Source organism: Phoca vitulina, unplaced genomic scaffold (assembly GCF_004348235.1).
Source record: "Phoca vitulina isolate PV1807 unplaced genomic scaffold, GSC_HSeal_1.0 scaffold7, whole genome shotgun sequence".
NCBI lineage: Eukaryota > Metazoa > Chordata > Mammalia > Carnivora > Phocidae > Phoca > Phoca vitulina.
In genome coordinates, this window is record NW_022589710.1 from 36,617,146 (window position 1) to 36,634,297 (window position 17,152).

The 17,152-nt window shown below is 49.4% G+C and overlaps 1 protein-coding gene across 7 annotated transcripts in view; it reads left to right on the forward strand.

The window, feature by feature from the left end:
- Window positions 1-516: 516 nt before the first annotated feature.
- PLEKHG3 (pleckstrin homology and RhoGEF domain containing G3) overlaps window positions 517-17,152 on the forward strand; it is a 42,018-nt gene continuing 25,382 nt past the window's right edge. For 2 of the 7 annotated variants that reach the window (XM_032405298.1, XM_032405302.1), the window contains exon 1: window positions 13,675-14,885. In XM_032405298.1, the coding sequence (XP_032261189.1) occupies window positions 14,862-14,885 (24 nt within the window). In that variant the 5' untranslated portion in view covers window positions 13,675-14,861. Of the gene's footprint in view, window positions 724-13,674; window positions 14,886-17,152 lie in introns of those variants that run through there. The other 5 variants (XM_032405303.1, XM_032405299.1, XM_032405300.1 and 2 more) reach the window with 4 other exon arrangements.

Below are 17,152 nucleotides of genomic sequence, written 5' to 3' on the forward strand. Positions count from 1 at the left end.
ATTTGTAAAGGATCACAGGGACCGAGTTGCCGCGAGAAATTCATGTTAAGTGCCTTTCTGACTCAGAAAAGCCAAGATGACCTGCTCTGGTAGGATCGAGACCCCCAAAGCCGACCCCAACTGTCTTCCTAGAAAGCCCCCTTTCCTATCCGCACAATGGGGGATGTCTGGCTGTGACACCGGGGTGACCCCCACCACGTGCGTCTTTGTATCTGCGGGCACCTAGGCGGCGGGGGAGCGGCTCACGCGGGGCGCGACGGTCACCGGCTGGGCGGCGCGCTCGCCCCACCTGCGGGCGTTAATCATTAGTGGCACACGATCCCTTTCACCCCGGGCTCCGGCTCGCCGCGACGCGAAGGTTCTCCGGGTCCCCGCGGAGCCGCCGATTGCTGGATTCCAGCGACCGGCCTGAGTCTCCACCCACTGGAAAAATTCCTGGCCCGCCCCTCCCTCTCTCCTCCCTCCCGCGGCAGCTCCGGCTCCGCTCGCCCGGCCCCGACTTCCTGCCGGGCGCTGGGAAGGCGCGCGCGGGCTGGGGTCCCCAGGGGCTGCGTCAGCAGCTGGCCGCGTCCCCGGCAGCCGAGGGGCTGGGCAGTGGGCGGGAGCGGCCGGCAGCCTCAGCGCCTGCCGAGAGCGACTTTCAAACTCGCGCCTGCGTCGCGGCCGCACCTGGGCAGCCTCGCGCGCCGAGCGTGCGGGACCCGGCGGGGCGGCGACCGCGCGGTGAGTGGCCCTCGCTTCTCCCCTCTCCCTCGGCCAGTGGCAGCGCCCAGAGCCCCTCCGCGGCCCCCGCCCTCCCGGGCCCTCGCCGCAGCCCCCCGCGGGGTGAGGACTCCGGGCGGCTGAGGAGGGCCCGGGGCTGTGTTGGCGCCTTCCGGGGCGAGCCCCCCGGCAGAGGACCGGAGCGCGGGAGGCTCGTGCACGGAGTCCTTTTCTGTCCTGTAGTCCGCACCCCGGAAACAAAAGGAGCGAGCGCGCCAGGTGGCTCCGGGAAGCTCCGTTTGAAAGCCGGGAAGCCCGCGAGGCTGCGCCCGCCCGCTCCCCCTGCGCGCTCGGGCGCCCGAGGGCTGGCCCTTGCCTCGGACTGTGGGACTCGGGCAGGGTGGACCCTTCTGGGGAGGGATCTCAGCCCCTGGTCCTGGGAGCCCAAGGGGCGCCAGCAGCGTGTTCCGGGTTGGTGCACACGGTGCTCGTTCTTGGGAATCTCAGCTCCTGTCCTGGAAGGGTTACAGTGGGTGCCAGAAAGGGGATGTCGGGAGCCGAAGGCATAGAGGCCACTGCCTGCCACTGTCGGCCTCGACCTCGCCTACTCCTGAAATCTGTTTGGTTACTTTTCTCCCCATTCTCAGCCCTTTGGTTTGGAAAGCTAGGATGAGACCTGGAAATTTCAAGACATTTTAAGGTAGCTACTTTTACTCTTTGGAGCTGCTTTTGAAAACAAAGAACGGAGTGGGAAATGTAATGGTAGGAGGCTGGAGAGGTGTGGCCTTGGGGGGGGGCGGTGTTAGTGGCCGCCTAAGAGTTTCTTCCTCCAGGTCACTTGCTAAACTGTTGGCAGATGAAGGAGGCTGTCTTCTCTGAAGCCCCTGGGGAGGCGACTCACACTGCGTTCTCCTATGTGGAACCCTAGACTAGGGGTTCTTAGAGTCTCCCCAGCCCTGCCTCTTCATGCAGCCTAATCACATCGACCTTGCTTAAGAAATAATAAGTAGGGAGAGTAATGACAGCCCAGGAGGGCTTCCCTTCTGAGCACGTCACCTGCTTCCTTTTAGGAGAGTGCCTTTCCAGCACCTCCCTTGATGGACTGGGAGTGGAATCCTGATTGCATTAAGCTGGGAATGACTTCATTCCAACCATCCCCAGCAGAAAACCTAGAGAGTAAGAACCAAAGGAAGGTGTACCCCTTTGTCATTCACCCCTTCCAGTGATCCCGGGGTGCCTCATCTCTTCTTTCTAAGCCTGCTGTTAATGCTCCTGCTGCTTCTGCTGAACCCGTTCTCGTCCCCAAGGGCTGGGCAACCCCTTGGCTCCCTGGTATCTTTTTTTTTTTTTTTTTAAAGATTTTATTTATTTGACAGAGACAAAGCGAGAGAGGGAACACAAGCAAGGGGAGTGGGAGAGGGAGAAGCAGGCTTCCTGCGGAGCGGGGAGCCCGATGCGGGGCTCGATCCCAGGACCCCTGGGATCGTGACCTGAGCTGAAGGCAGACGCTTAACGACTGAGCCACCCAGGCGCCCCGACTCCCTGGTATCTTGCTCTGGGGATAGGGCAGGGAGTCAGCATGGGGTAAACCAAGTCCTAGAAGCAGAGGGAGTGGTTTAAGGGTTGTTTCAGGGGCTTTTCCACTTTTATTAGATGTGGCCTTTTATTAGACATGGCCTATCAGGAAGAGTGGAAAGAGCACGGGCCTGGGAGTCCAGCATGGGATTTTGCTTGAATTTTAATCCTGGCTCTACTGCATACCATCAAAGATTGGTAGCATTGCTAGTGCTGGAAGGCACCTCTGATTAGCCTATCTACACATGAGGGAAGCAGAGCCCAGAGATGTGAGGTGATTTGAGCCTGGTCCCTGTTGGCCAAACAGGGACTAGAACTCAGATTTCCTGCTCTGGCTAATCCGTGTTTTCTCTAACATGACCTGGGCAAATCACATATCTTTCAGACTCAGTTTCCACGTGAGTAAAGCAGGGTACTTGCCTTCTCTTCCTTAGAGAGGTTGTGGTAGGGATCAAATGAAGCCAGATACGTGGGAAGTGCTCCATAAACTCTTATACAAAATAAAGAGCTCACTGTGGCTAGGAGAGGCTCTCGAGAGCTTTTAAAGTTTCCTGGTATGTCCCATGTGTGCCATAGGAGAGGGTAAATACGAGGATCCTATGGTGGAAGTTTACATCCGTGGCCTGTGATATCTCAGCTCCAGAGTAAACATTTGGCTTACCAAATCCACAGCTAACCCAGGGTCACTGTGTTTACACCGGAGGAGGCCAAAGGCCATGGCCTGAGGGATGAGCAGGGCTGGAGGGGAAAAGGACTGTGTTCCAGATGTGTGGCTTGCCCCTTCACCTCCACCCCCTCTCAGAACCTTGTGAAGGCTCTGGCTCCAAGCCTGGAGGGGTTGCCACAAGCTCAGGCTGGGGCGCTGACTTTGGAGGGTTAATTATGGAGCCATCTAGTAATTCTCTGTTGTGTTGGGGGTTGAGGGGACTCTGGGCTTTGGGAGCGTGTTGCCTTTGCAGCTGCACTGAGGCCCTTCTTCAACTCCTCATTTGCCTCCCTCCCCACTACCCCAGGCTGCCCCTCTGGCCCTGGCCTCTGCTCTGGTCTGACTCTCTGGCCAGCTGCATGTCCATAGGCCTTTGTTCCAAAGCTGCCTGCCCACCCTCCCCAGCAGAAGCCCTCAGGCTGGAGCCTTGGCAGCTGGAAGTCACTACTGTGCAGGAAGGCTCTAGTGGAATCCACAGGGGACCTGGCAGACCCTCATTTCCTCCTGTTGGCCTCCTCTTAGGGCCCCCAACTTGCTCCTGGCCACACTCTTTCTTCTCTCATCTCCTTCTTCCCCTGAATGGATGGATCGTCCTTTTTTTTCTTCCTACAATTATGCTTCTTAGTTCTATTTTTAAGTATTCATTCATTCAACATTTATTTAGTGCCTATTGTATATGACTATAGATGCAGTGAACAAAATATACAAATATTGACCTGAAACTGACTTGTAGTGGGGGAAGCTGACAGCAAGATAGAAAGTGAAATAGATGATAGAAAGCATGTCAGTTAAAAAAAAAAATGTCAGTGATAAGTAGAAACATGTGATAGGCAAGGGGGTGGTGGATGTGTATTGCCACAGGGGGGTGAGATGGCATTTTAGATGGGGTGGCCTGGAAAGCCTCCTGAGCGAGGGATATTGGAGATAATGCCTGAGGGAAGAATTTCCCTCCATCTCTTATCGCCTTTGCTTGACTCCCAGTTGGAGCAACCCACTGTGGGATTGAGGGGAAGGGTTTGGAATTGGATGCACCTGGGTTCGGATCCCAGCTTTCCAGCTTGCTAGCCCCTTGGTGCTGAACTCCTCTGAGCCTGTGTTTCTCACCTGTAAAATGGAGTTAGTCTTCATACCTACCACGTACGGTATTGTGTGAGAATGGAACAGTGAGAATGTGTGTTAAATGCTCAGCAAAGCCCACAGAGGTGTTCAATAAATGATAGTCGTATTATTTCTCCAACCAAACTGTGTGTGGGGTGGGGGGGGGGAGGAAGCTCAAGATATTTCATGCCATTGCTAAGGACTCTGGGTAAAAGGCTTTGCATTTCAAGTGTTGGGCAGGGGTGGGGAATTGGAGGGAGATAATAACAGAAACCCTAGTTAGTGCAGACTTCCCAGTTAGGGAGACTTTTCTACCCTCTCCTAGATTTCTGATGGTTGGTCTGAGTGAGGATGCAGGACTCCCAGGTGTGGGCTACTTGCCTCGGGACAGGGCGAACTGGGGGCAGCCCTGGCCTTCCCTTGCTCTGGAATTCCCCCAGCTTCTAACCAACCCTGATGAATCACACCATGGTCCCTGGCCTCTCTGCCCAGCCTCACAGCAGGGAAGGCTATTGGCCCCTCTCCCAGCCTCCTGTAGAAAAGTTACCTTCAGAGATGGAGGGAAAAAGGGGTGGGGGAGATGAGGGAGGGGAGGGGAGGGCTGGGCAGATTGTATAGGTGGCAAGAGGATTCTGATGGAGCCTTATCTTGGGTTCTGCCTGGACCTCTTAACTGCTCAGCTTTGTGCTGCTTCCACCCAGCCAGTCTGTGGAGTCTCAGACTTCAAAGGGAGGGGCCTGCTCTAAGACTCCTGTCAAAGCTGTGGTGAGCGGTTTCCTGGGGGCCCTGCCCTGGCTCAGGAAGCAGGGATGGGCTGTGGAGGGTGAGGTCCGGGGAAGTGGTCATCAGCCAGACCACACCCCCTGAGGGCCCTGTGGTGCACACAGGACAGCCAGGCAGGTCCTGTGGTGAAGGAACTTTCTGGGCCTGCCAATTGGTGCCTAGAGACTGCATAAAACTAATTATAATCTGGCCCCAGAGGAAGTTGCAAAGATGGCCCTGAACAGCCCCAGGCGTTTTGTTTTTGGGTGACCTTAGAGGAGGAGGAAAACTGGGCAGGGTCCACTACCCCGTGATCAGAAGGAGGTGCACCTGGAGACACTTGGCAGTCCCTCTGGGAGTTAGCTGTCTGGAATGATGGCTGGTCTTGTTAACTGGGTCTCTGCTCTGTGCTCCTTATTTATTTATTTATTTATTTAAAAGATTTTATTTATTTATTTGACAGAGAGAGACACAGCGAGAGAGGGAACACAAGCAGGGGGAGTGGGAGAGGGAGAAGCAGGCTCCCTGCCGAGCAGGGAGGCCGATGCGGGGCTCGATCCTGGGATCATGACCTGAGCCGAAGGCAGACGCTTAACGTAACTGAGCCACCCAGGTACCCCTGTGCTCCTTACTTGATTAGAAGCTGTCTGAGGGCAGCAACTGTGCTGGATTCATCTTTGGTCCTGTATAGCACAGAGAACAGTATGAAGTGAATCAGCAGGGGTGTGAGGAGCTTGTGCTGAGGTCCCAGCCTGAGAGTAATCTGGGCTTGGTGGTCTCATTGGCTCTGGCTTTTGTTCCATGGGAGCTGGGGGGAAGAAGGCAGTGGTGGGGGTTAGGCCCCACCTGGGTGGGCTGTGGCCATCTGGGAACACAGGCAAAGGGAGAGCCAGGCTTTTTACAGTTCTCTTGCTGGCCTTTGGGGAGCGATCTCTGGTTTAAGCTCAGGGAATGGATTTTTAAGGACCCTTAAACGCTTGTTTCCTGCTGAGCAGATTGTGGGCCTGGACACAGGACCTGCACAAGGTTCTAATGGGAACAGTGGTGGCCGTCCATGCAGACTTTTGGAAAACCCGGTTTGAGAGTCCTCGAAGTTGCTGATTATTGCTGGGTTCTGGCTGAGAATGCAGGGAGAGATGCAAGAGGGCTGAGGTCTAGTTCTTACTGTGGTAACAGGATCTCAAGAGGAGAGATGGGTTCTACAGGTACTGGAAGCCCTTAAAAATGCATATCCTATACGCTCCAGGCTGCGAGACTGTGTGTGTACGTGTGTGTTTGTGTTTATACATTGAAGGTTCTTGAGCAATAGTTGGCAAGTGTTTGTTAACAGGAAAAGGGAACCAGTATTCACGCAGCCTCTCTCTGTCCTGCACGTTGCTAGGTCGCCAGTGCTTGCTGCATAGTAGGATTCCAATAAAGATTTTTTAAAGATTTTATTTATTTGAGAGAGAGAGCATGCGTGCGAGCACATGAGTGGGGGAGGGGCAGAGGGAGAGGGAGAAGCAGACTCCCCGCTGAGCAGGGAGCCTGTTTTGGGGGTGGGGGTGGGGGGTTGCGGGGCTCAATCCCAGGGCCCCAGGATCATGACCTGAGCCAAAGGCAGGCGCTGAACCGACTGAGCCACTCGGGCACCCCTCCAATAAATATTTTTTGTATAAATGAAACCCTACTGTGTGGTGAAACCTTAGGAATTCAAGAAAGCTTCACACTCTTCACAGGTGTTCTATTCCTGTCTAAAGACGCCTAGGATAGTTAGGAAAGTTAACCTGTGGTCGGCTGCTGTAACAGAGGGGCAGGCTCTGTATTTCTGCAGCCTGGAAAAGTGCAAGGCTGCTGGAGTCCCTGGGACCGGTCCCACCAGGCGTGCTGTAGGCTCTGCCCCCATGCAGGTTGGGCCCAGAGCGGACAGGAGGGTGTGCTTGTAGTCTCGAGTGTAGTTCCTCTCATGCTAGGTCCCATAATAGCCCATCGAAGGCAGTGGTGGGGGGTCACCTTTTATGCTCTTCAGGACCTGTCCTCTCTGCAGCCTCGCTTACCTGCGTCTGGCCAGCAAGCCTCAGATCCTCCAGGACGCAAGTTCCTAGGTTATTTTTCACCCGGCTCCCGCAGACTGTTTACTTTTATATATACGTGGTGCTATCCTCCTTCCGAGCTGGCAACTGAAAGGAAGCAGCAGAGGAGAGACGGTAAAGAGATGAGCACAGAGAGGAAAAATGACCCCCGAGGAGCTGAGAGTCGACAGTAAGAGTGGAGAGAGGTCAGAATAGCAGGAAGAGCCAGTGCTGGTGGAAGCTGGGGTCTCTCATCTAGGAGGAATGGCTCGGCACACCTGGGCCCTTGGGGGGGACTATCATTTTGATAATTGATGCTTTGCTGTAATTGTGACCTTGAGTCATCCAGAAAAGGTTAAATTATGCTCCCTTGACTGTTTAGGAAGGCATGCAAGGAAGCGCTTACCGTATTTTTAAATGATTCCCAACCAGACTGACGAAAAGTTTTTAAAATGTTGATACTTAAGGTAATAATATCCCTGCTCCTCTCAACAAGGCAGAGTGGTGTTCCCCCGAACCACAGATAAGGAAGTGTAGTCCACACGAGGTTGGAAATTTGTCCAGGATCCCTCGCCAAGACTTGGCAGGAATGAGATTTGAATTTTTGAATGACCCCAGGGCACAGGCGCTCAGCTTTACCCAAGACTGTTTCAAAACTCTCTTAAAAATGTGGCTTTTTGGACAGCCGTCTCCACGGGGAGCCCAGCCAGTGCAGTTTTAATGTGTTACGGTACAGCAGAGACAGGTCCAACCCTAACTCAGCTCCACCCAGGTAGATGGCCAGTTATCCCACAGGGCACTTGCCTTAGTAGAAACAAGAATGCTTTCAGTCCATTTACATTTTAAGCATCTCCCCGGCTGCCGCACAGCACGCACCCAGCACTTTTCGGAGGCCAGAAAATGACAGGGAGGAGGTGCAGTTTCAAACATCCCAGGTCTCTTTCCATCAGGAGCTTTGTTCCTTTGTTTTGGTTCTGGATGCTGCTGACAGGTGCTTTGGTGTGCAGTCTTGGTGCTGGTTGTTCCAGTCAGTCTCCAGCAGCCTGGGGCCCACCCCTGCCTAGGAACCCCGACCCGACTCCCTGCTCCCACTGTCCAGACCTGGCAAATGGTAATGGCATCCTATTTGCCTCTCTCATTTATCATACAGATAGAATGTTACACACGCAATCGAAGCTTCCTTTTTCTTGGGGAAACCTTTCTCTTCCCTCCCACCCCAGAAGTAGCATTTTCCTGAATATGGTGTTTATTATACCTTTGCATGTTTTTATACTTTTTACTGTTTGTAAGTAACATATGGTATCGTGTTGTTTTTTTTTTGACATATATAGCATCATGTTCAGTGTGGTCTTGAACTTGGATTTTTTATCCAACATTGTTATCTAGATTTATCCATATTGATTTATTTAAATCAACTGGCACATGCACTCTCTCTCATTCGCTCGCTCTCAAATTAAAAAAAATTGTAATTGCTATTACCTTTCTCTTCTTGATTTTTTTTTTTTTTTGTTAAGATTTTATTTCTTTAATTTGACAGAGAGTGCACAAGCAGGGGGAATGGCAGGCAGAGGGAGAGGGAGAAGCAGGCTCCCTGCAGGACTCAATCCCAGGACCCTGGGATCATGACCTAAGCTGAAGGCAGTTGCCTAAACCAACTGAGCCACCCAGGTGCCCCCTTTTTGATTTCTAGGAGTTAAAATATATATGTTAAATAATCTTTGGTAGGTTATATTCATTACATAGAACTGTGGGTTGTCTTAACTTTATTCATAAATGTCATTTTTTTCATAAGGAACTTTTAATTTTAATGTCAGATTTACCAATCTTTTGTTTGTACTTTCTGTCTCTTGTTCAAGAAATCCTTTCCTACTCTGATTTTATAAATATATTAAAATATTTTCTTTTAAGTTTTGCTTCCCATGCTTACATTTTAAATTTACCTGGAATGTATTTTCTTTATATGAAACTGGATCTCAACTCTGGCTCCACACTAAAGCCTTATGAGGAGCTTTTAAAAAAGAAAGTACTGATGTCTGAGTCTCACCTCAGATCAGACCAATAAAATAAAAATATCTCGGGGTGGGGCCCAGGCATGGTTATGAAATGCTCCAGGTGACTTTATGTTCAGCCAAAGTGGAGAACCACTCAACCTTGTAAGATCAAACTGATTTTATTTTTTCCAGAGGAAGAGCCAAATTTTCTAGGACCAGTTGTTGAGTAGTGTATACTTTTCCCACTGACTTAATACTTTTAAGATTTGATTGATTGATTTATAACTGAGATATATTCCATATAAAAATTCATCCATGTAAAGTGTTTAGTGGTTTTTAGTATATTCAGAGTCCTGCAACCATTACCACTATCTAATCCTAAAACATTTTTATCCTCCCCGAAAGAAACCCTATACCCATTAGCAGTCATTTCCCTTTCTGCCCATCTGCCATCCCCATGCAACCACAGATGTACTTTCTCTATGCATTGGGGCTCCATCCCAGGACCCTGGTATAATGACCTGAACTGAAGGCGGATGCCTAACGACTGGGCCACCCAGGCGCTCCAAATATGTAGTTTATTATGACTTCTTTCACTTAGCATGGTGTTTTCAAGAGTCATGCATGTTATGGAATGTAATCAGACCTTCATTCTTTCTTTTTATTGCCAAATAATCCATCATATGGATAAACTGCATTTTGTTCATCTTTTCATCAGTTGATGGGCATTTGAGCTGTTTCCACATTTTGGTATTATGAATAATGCTGCTATGAACAGTTATGTACAGCTTTGTGTATGGGCATTTTTTAAAAAAAGATTTTATTTATTTATTTGAGAGACAGAGCAGGGGCAGGGGGAGGGGCAAAGGGAGAGGGAGAAGCAGACTGCCCGCCGAGCAGAGAGCCCGATGTGGGGCTCGATGTGGGGCTCGATCCCAGGACCCTGGGATCATGACCTGAGCCCAAGGCAGATGCTTAACTGACTGAGCCGCCCAGGTGCCCCACGTATGGACATTTTTTTAATTCTCTTAGGTGTATACCTAGGAGTACAATTGCTCGGCCACATGATAACTCTAACTTTTTGAGGAACTGCTAAATTGTTTTCCAAATAAGCTGCAGTATTTTACATTCTTACTATCAGTGTGCAAAGGTTCTAATTTCTCCATGAGCTCACTAACGCTTGTTATTTAACATTGTTTTGATTTTTAGCCATCCTAGTGGGTATGCTGTGGTATTAAGTGTGGTTTTGATTGCATTTCCCTAAAGACTTAGAATGTTGAGCATATTTTCATGTGCTTATTGGCCATTTATATATCTTTAAAGAAATATCTATTCAAATCTTTGCCCATTTTTAAAAAATTTTTTTAAGTTTTTATTTTATTTATTTTTAAAGATTTTATTTATTTATTTGACAGAGACACAGCGAGAGAGGGAACACAAGGAGAGGGCGTGGGAGAGGGAGAAGCAGGCTTCCCGCAGAGCAGCGAGCTTGATGCAAGGATCGATCCCAGGACCCTGGGATCATGACCTGAGCCAAAGGCAGATGCTTAACGACTGAGCCACCCAGGCGCCCCTTTTGCCCATTTTTAAATTGAGTTTTATTGTTGTTGTTATAAGGGTTCCTTAGATATTCTAGTTACAGGTCTATCATCAGATACATGATTTACAGCTATTTTCTTCTATTTTGTGCTTTGTCTTTCACTTTTTTTTTTTTTTAACTTTCTTGAGAGTGCCCTTTGGAACACTAAAGTTTTTAATTTTGATAAAGTCTAGTTTATCTACTTGTTTTGGTGCCTGTGATTTTGATATTTAAGAAACCATTGCTCACCCAAATTCACCAAGATTTACTCCTATGTTTTCTTGTAAGAGTTTTATAGGTTTAGGTCTTACCTTTAGGTCCATGATACGTTTTGCCTTGGTTTTTGCATATGGTGCAAACTAGATGTCCAGATTCATTCCTTTGCATGTGAATATCCAGTTGTCCTAGTACCATATCTTGAAAGTCTGTTCTTTCCCTATTGAATCATCTTGGTACCCTTGATGAAAATCAGTTGACTGTAAATGTGAGGTTTTATTTCTGTACTCCCAATTCTATTAATTTAGATGTCTGTCTTTATGCTAGCACAGCATGGTCATAGGAAGTGTAGCTTTCTAGTTTTGAAATCAGGAACCGTGAGTCTTCCAACTTTGGTCTTTTGCAAGATTGTTTTGTTTATTCTGGGTCTCTTGCTTTTCCGTAGGAATTTTAGGATCAGCTTGTCAGTTTCTGCAAAAAAACCCACAAAAAACAAAACCCAGCTGAGATTTTCACAGAGATCGTGTTGAGCCAGTAGATCGATTTGGCGAATATTGCCAGATTAACAATGTTGAGTGTTCTAATGCATGAGAACATGAGATGTCTTTCCATTGATTCAAATCTTCTTTAATTCTTTCAACAGTGTTTTGTGGTTTCCAGTGTAGAAGTCTTACACTTCTCTTGTTAAATGTATTCCACAGTATTTAATGCTTTTTGCTGCTATTATAAATGGTATTATTTTGTTAATTTCATTTTTGGATTGTTCACTGCCTGTGTATAGGAATAAAATTGATTTTTGTGTGTTGATCTTGTATCCTATGTTGCTGAGCTCTTTCATTAGTACTAGTGGTTTTATAGTGGATACAGGGTTTTCTATATACATGATTATGTCATCTGTGAATAGAGATAGTTTTACTTCTTCTTTTCAATCTGAGTGTCTTTTGTTTCTTTTTCTTGCTTAATTGCCATGGCTAGAACTCTAGTACAGTGTTGAATAGAAATGGCATGAGGGGACATCCTTGTCTTGCTCCTGATCTTAGGGGAAAGGCATTCAGTCTTTCTCCATTAAGTATAAAGTACCTATGGGTTTTTCATAGATGCTCTTTATAAGGATGTGAATTTTCCCTTCTATTCCCAGTTTGTGGAAGTGTTTTTATTATGGAAAGGCGTTAGATTTTGTCAAATGTTTCTTCTGGGTCTACTGAGATTATCAGGTGGTTTTGTACTATATTAATATCTTGAATTCTATTAATTGATTTTTGGATGTTAACCCAATCTTGTATTTCTGGGATAAATCCATATGGTCATAGTGTATACTCCTTTTTATGTATTACTGGTTTCTATTTGTTAGTATTTTGCTGGGGATTTTTTGCATCTTTATTAGGGATTTTAGACTGTAGCTTTCTTCTATTGTGATATCTTGTCTGGTCTTGATATCAGGGTAATAGGGCCTCATAGAATGATTTGGGAAGTATTCCTTCCTCTTCTATTTTTGGAAGAGTTTGTAAAGAATTGGTATTAATTAAGTGTTTGGTAGGATTCACCAGTGGGGTCATCTAGTCTGGGCTTTTCTTTATTGAGAAATTTATTTATTTATTTATTTATTTTAAGATTGATTTATTTGAGGGGGGGAGGGGCAGAGGGAGAGGATCTTCAAGCAGACTCCCTGCTGAGCATGGAGCTCGATCATGACCTGAGCCAAAACCAAGAGTCAGATGTTCAACTGTCTGAGCCACCCAGGTGCCCAGATTTTTCTTCCTTTTTAGCTCTTGGAGTACCAATTTGTTCCATCTTTTTACTCCCTTGTGATGGCTTATTTTGTTGTATGGTTAGTAATGTTTATACTCAGCTCCTCTTCAGTGGTTGCAAAGAGTGGGGTGCTTAAAAGTAAGATATTTTAGAAGTCTGTACTTGTGATGATGAGGTCTAGGACATACGAAATGTGTGGGTGGTGGCTGAGGTGGAGTAGAGGAAAGGATTGTTGGAAGGCTCTTCCTGGGAACTTTGCATGTCTGCCTGCTTCTTAAACAGGACTCTGCTCAAGAGTCACTTCCTCAGAGCCTTCCCAGACCTCTTGACCAAATAACATCCCCATCCCCCACTTACTTTTTTTTTTTTTAAGATTTATTTTTATTTTTTTGAGAGAGCGAGAGCACGCTGGAGCCCGGGGAGGGTCAGAGGGAGAGGGATAAACAGAATCCCCGCTGAGCAGGGAGCAGGACTCCATCCCAGGACCCTGAGATCATGACCTGAGGAAAAGGCAGCTGCTTAACCGACTGAGCCATCCAGGCGCCCCCCCCTTTTTAAAAAGATTTTATTTTTATTTATTAGAGAAAGCGGGTGTGCCCCACTCTTTCCCCTGCTTTATCTTCTTTATGACACTTTATCACTATCCAGAAATATATTAGTAATTTTTCTACCCTTCGTGTCCTTCCCTACTGGAAGGTAAGCTCCTGATAGCAAGGATTTGTCTTATGTATTGCTATGTTCTCACGACCTGGCACATGGTTTATACTGCCAATAAATGTTAGTGGGTTTGAGTAATCCTGTTTTCAGAAGGAAGTCATCTCAGCCTCAATTCTGCAGCTTTCAGCTGGGCTGGGTCTGACCAGGCAGCCAAGAGGAGGTGAACAGCTTGGCTCTCCATTTGCAAACCTTTTTCTGGGCCTCCACTGGCGATGTCTTTTTCTCCCATAAGAGCTTAGAAAATACCATCCACCCTGTGGGCTTCATTTCAGCCTTTTTCTGGCATGTGTTTGCACAGCTCCCAAAATCAGCAGTAGGCATTTGAGTGTCAGAAGACCTGGAGGCAAAAGGGTGCAACAAGATCTAGTTTCTTTTTTTTTTAAGATTTTATTTATTTATTTCACAGAGAGAGGCAGCGAGAGAGGGAACACAAGCAGGGCGAGTGGGAGAGGGAGAAGCAGGCCTCCCGCTGAGCAGGGAGCCCAATGTGGGGCTTGATCCCAGGACCCTGGGATCATGACCTGAGCCGAAGGCAGACGCCCAACGACTGAGCCACCCAGGCGCCCCCAAGATCTGGTTCTTACGTGTAGGAGGCTCTTACTGTGTTAAGAAGATAGAGCATTCACAAAAGACACTTCAGGTCCTTGCCACTCATTGAGCTGCTGTGCAGATGAGTACCCCTTGCTGTGACAGGGTGGAGAGAGGCAGCCTGTGCCCTGGTCCTTGGGCCATCCTCAGTGGGCACATAAACCATTCCTGGAAGCTTCTAGAAGGGAGTTACACATTCCCAGGTGACTCCATTTTGCCCTCTTTCTGAGGTTGCCCCCTAGCGAGAGAACTTGTTCTGAGCAGAGTGTTACTTGTAAAACTTAAGTGCCCGAGGGCGTTTGTACAAAGTGGGCTGAGGGAGTGCGGTCTGCATCTCTTAAGGCCCCCTGATGGGAGGCGGTGTTGAGGGATGGTGAACTCAGGAAGCAGGGATTCCAGGAAACCCTGGCTTTCCCTCCTACCTCCCTGTTGGGCCCTTGGGTAAGTGAGCACATGGCTCTGGACTTCGGGGTTGTTGTGAGGAGATTACATAGGGCTTGTGTTCAGCACAGTGCCTGGTGCTGCCTGATTACATGCTGGCTGGTATTCCAGTCTGCCATTTTGGGAGCCACTTGTACCTCAGTTTCCTCATCTGTAAAACAGCGATGATAATGCCTGCTACCCATGCGCCCCTTCCCTGTGCTCCTGGCAGCCGGAAGGACAAGGGTTAATATCCTTGGGCCGTGAGGGCCTGGGGTGGGGGAGGAGCCACATAAATGGAGTATTGTTGTGCTGGTGAATGATCTGGCTTTGTTCAAGTGTCTTCAGTGTTGAACTTCCTGCAGTCAGTGTCCCCTTGTGTTTAATGGCTCAGATACTTGCGTGTCCTCAGTGGCTTGCAGTGCTCACCTGCCGGACTGTGCCCTGGGTCCTCACTCACCTGCTGAATTAGGGTGAGCAGCCTCATTTCCTCTGTCAGGGGCCCCCCAGGAATCAGGAATGAGAGAAATGCAGAAAGTATGACCCACACGCGGAACTGGTTCTGAATAGGACATTTATTGAAGAGGTTTTGCAGGAGGCGGCGGGCACTTTAATTCCCGAGGCTGTTGGTGGTAGCGCGCTGCTCGCCCCAGGCCTGTTAACTGCTCGCCTGCCGGGGCTGGGAGGATGCAGCCCCTGGTGCTCCGATGGGAGCCCTTTTGAGGAAAGCGGTAGGTACCCCGCCGAGGCCAGGCCAGGGCTACAGTAGCGGCCTGAGGAGGACTCTCAGCTCTGGGCCTCCAGGCCTTTATAAACTCCCCCGTGAAACCTGGCCAGCCGCAGGTTTGGGGGCAACAGGTAGGTTTCTCCCTTGAGGGTTCAGAAACTGAGGAACCCCATGGATGCAGGTATAGGATAGCTGTGGGTTTGTTTTTTTTCCCTTCTCTCTTGCCCTGGTTTCTTCTAGTGGATTTGTCAGTTGTGGCTGGGTAAGAACAAGACAATCCTGTGTTCGTTTTTAGAGGAGACTGCAGACAGTTCTGCTGGGGGTTTCAGAGGGTCTTCTGATTTCTGGACATTCAGAGTTGGGTGGTTTAGAGAAGGGGCCGCTGTTGGAGGGACCCAGGACAAAAGGGCACACATGCTGGGAAAAGCAGAGTTAATCTCCTACTTCTTCCTGAAGTTTCTTTTTCCCAGAATCCACAGAGGGTGGTTATTTTGGATAAAATTAAGTGGTGGCAGGTCAGTGAGTGAAAGGAAGTTATCCCCACCCAGTTTCATCCTGGATGGACACTGCCAGGCAGGGGCTGTGCCCACCACTTCCGGAGCTCTGGGCCGCAGGAGCAGGGAGGTCGGGGGGCAGGTTGCCACCCTGACTTGGCTAATGTTTTTTACCTTGAAGCAAGGCCTTGCTTTTCCAGGAGCGGGACCATGCTGCCTGGGCCGTGCCGCTCCACACCACGTGCATCCCCTCACCTGAGAACCTGGGGTTTGGTGACAGCCTCCCCTCCCCACTGCGTTCTGGTCTCCTAACCTCTCAGCTAAGGGAGAAAGCTCCTTTCCTCCCGCCTGGGAACTGGTTGGATGAGTTTCTTGGGCCTCCCTGGTTGAGGCCCCTTAGAAGGGCAGGTGAGGGACCTGGGGGGTGGAGGCAGGTGCTGTGGGGTGGAGAGCTGAGAGGCTCTGGGAGAGGGATATATGAGGGGAAGTGCATGAGGACTTGCTGTCTGAGGGCTGGCTGCCTTTGAGAGTTGACACTTGTGGGAATCTATGAAGTCTGCCTAACTTCTCTGGGTCAGGCACCAGGCCCGAGATCAGCATCCGGGGCAAATATGGGGGTGGGGGTCATCGGAGCCCTTTTGCCGTAATGCCCAAGAAGTGGGGCAGGCCAGGGTGGTTTGCCGGGTGGCAGCAGTTCACAAAAGGGGGCTGCTCACGTTAACGAACGCACTTTTCTGGGTCTGGAGGGTCATGCTTGGAATTAGAGAGGAAGTTGTGTTTGGGGGAGCCGCCCTGTTGGCAGCCTTGCCCCCTAATTCTAACTTGCTTGGGGAGGGAAAGTGAGAATTTGGGGAAGGGAGAAAACCCTCAGGTGATGAGATGTAATCTGACCGACTCCCAGCCCAATAGAGAGCCTTTGGCCTGGAATCCCATGGGACATTGTCTTCCAGCGAAGCCCCCAGATCTCAGTTTTCTAGAGTCGGTGTACTCTTCCTGCTTTCAGAAGCATGTGATTTACACGGAGCTTGTTCCTTCACCTTTACTTGGATCCTCGTTGCTCCCCCTGCCACACAAGGGTTGGAATAGGTCTCGTTCTTCTTTCTAGCAGATGCTTCCCTGGGTCATTCTCTCTTTCTACTCCCTGACGCTTCTGTGAACAGTCAGCACCTTCTTGGGCCTCTGGATTCTTCCTGAACACTCTTTGGCTCTGGACAGCTGCTGCCAAAGCCCCACGTGCCGTCGAGGGCCCGTTCTCACGCCTCATCTCCTAGAGTCCTAGAGTCTCGGTAGTTGTTCGCCCGGGCGCGGCTCGGGTGTGTCCTTTCCCACAGAGCCACTGCCCATGTGTCCTCCAGTCTGTCTGATTCCTTCCAGCCTGGCCTCTTGCTGCCCACCGCCCCGGGTCCTGGGAAGGTCCAGGTCCTTTTGGGACTCAGCTGTCGCATGCTGCTGCTTTGCCCCTAGGACCCTCCTGTCTCTTCTTCACTTGGCAAGTACAAGCTTCTTCATGGTCCAAGGCTCAGCTGAAGTCTCACCTCCTTTAAAGCTGCCCAGGTGCCCCAGGGAGCACAGCTCCTCCCTCTTCTGTTAGCACAGTGTATGTATTTGTACTTCTGTACAGCACTCAAGGCACTGCCTGGTGGATCATTTGTTTATAGGGCTGTTTTTCCTTCTAGAATTCGATTCTTCAAAGACAGGGACAATGTCTTATGCATTTTAGTATCCCCAGGGCCTGACATCATGCTCAGAAGTGTGGAACGAATCGCCAAACTGGAGG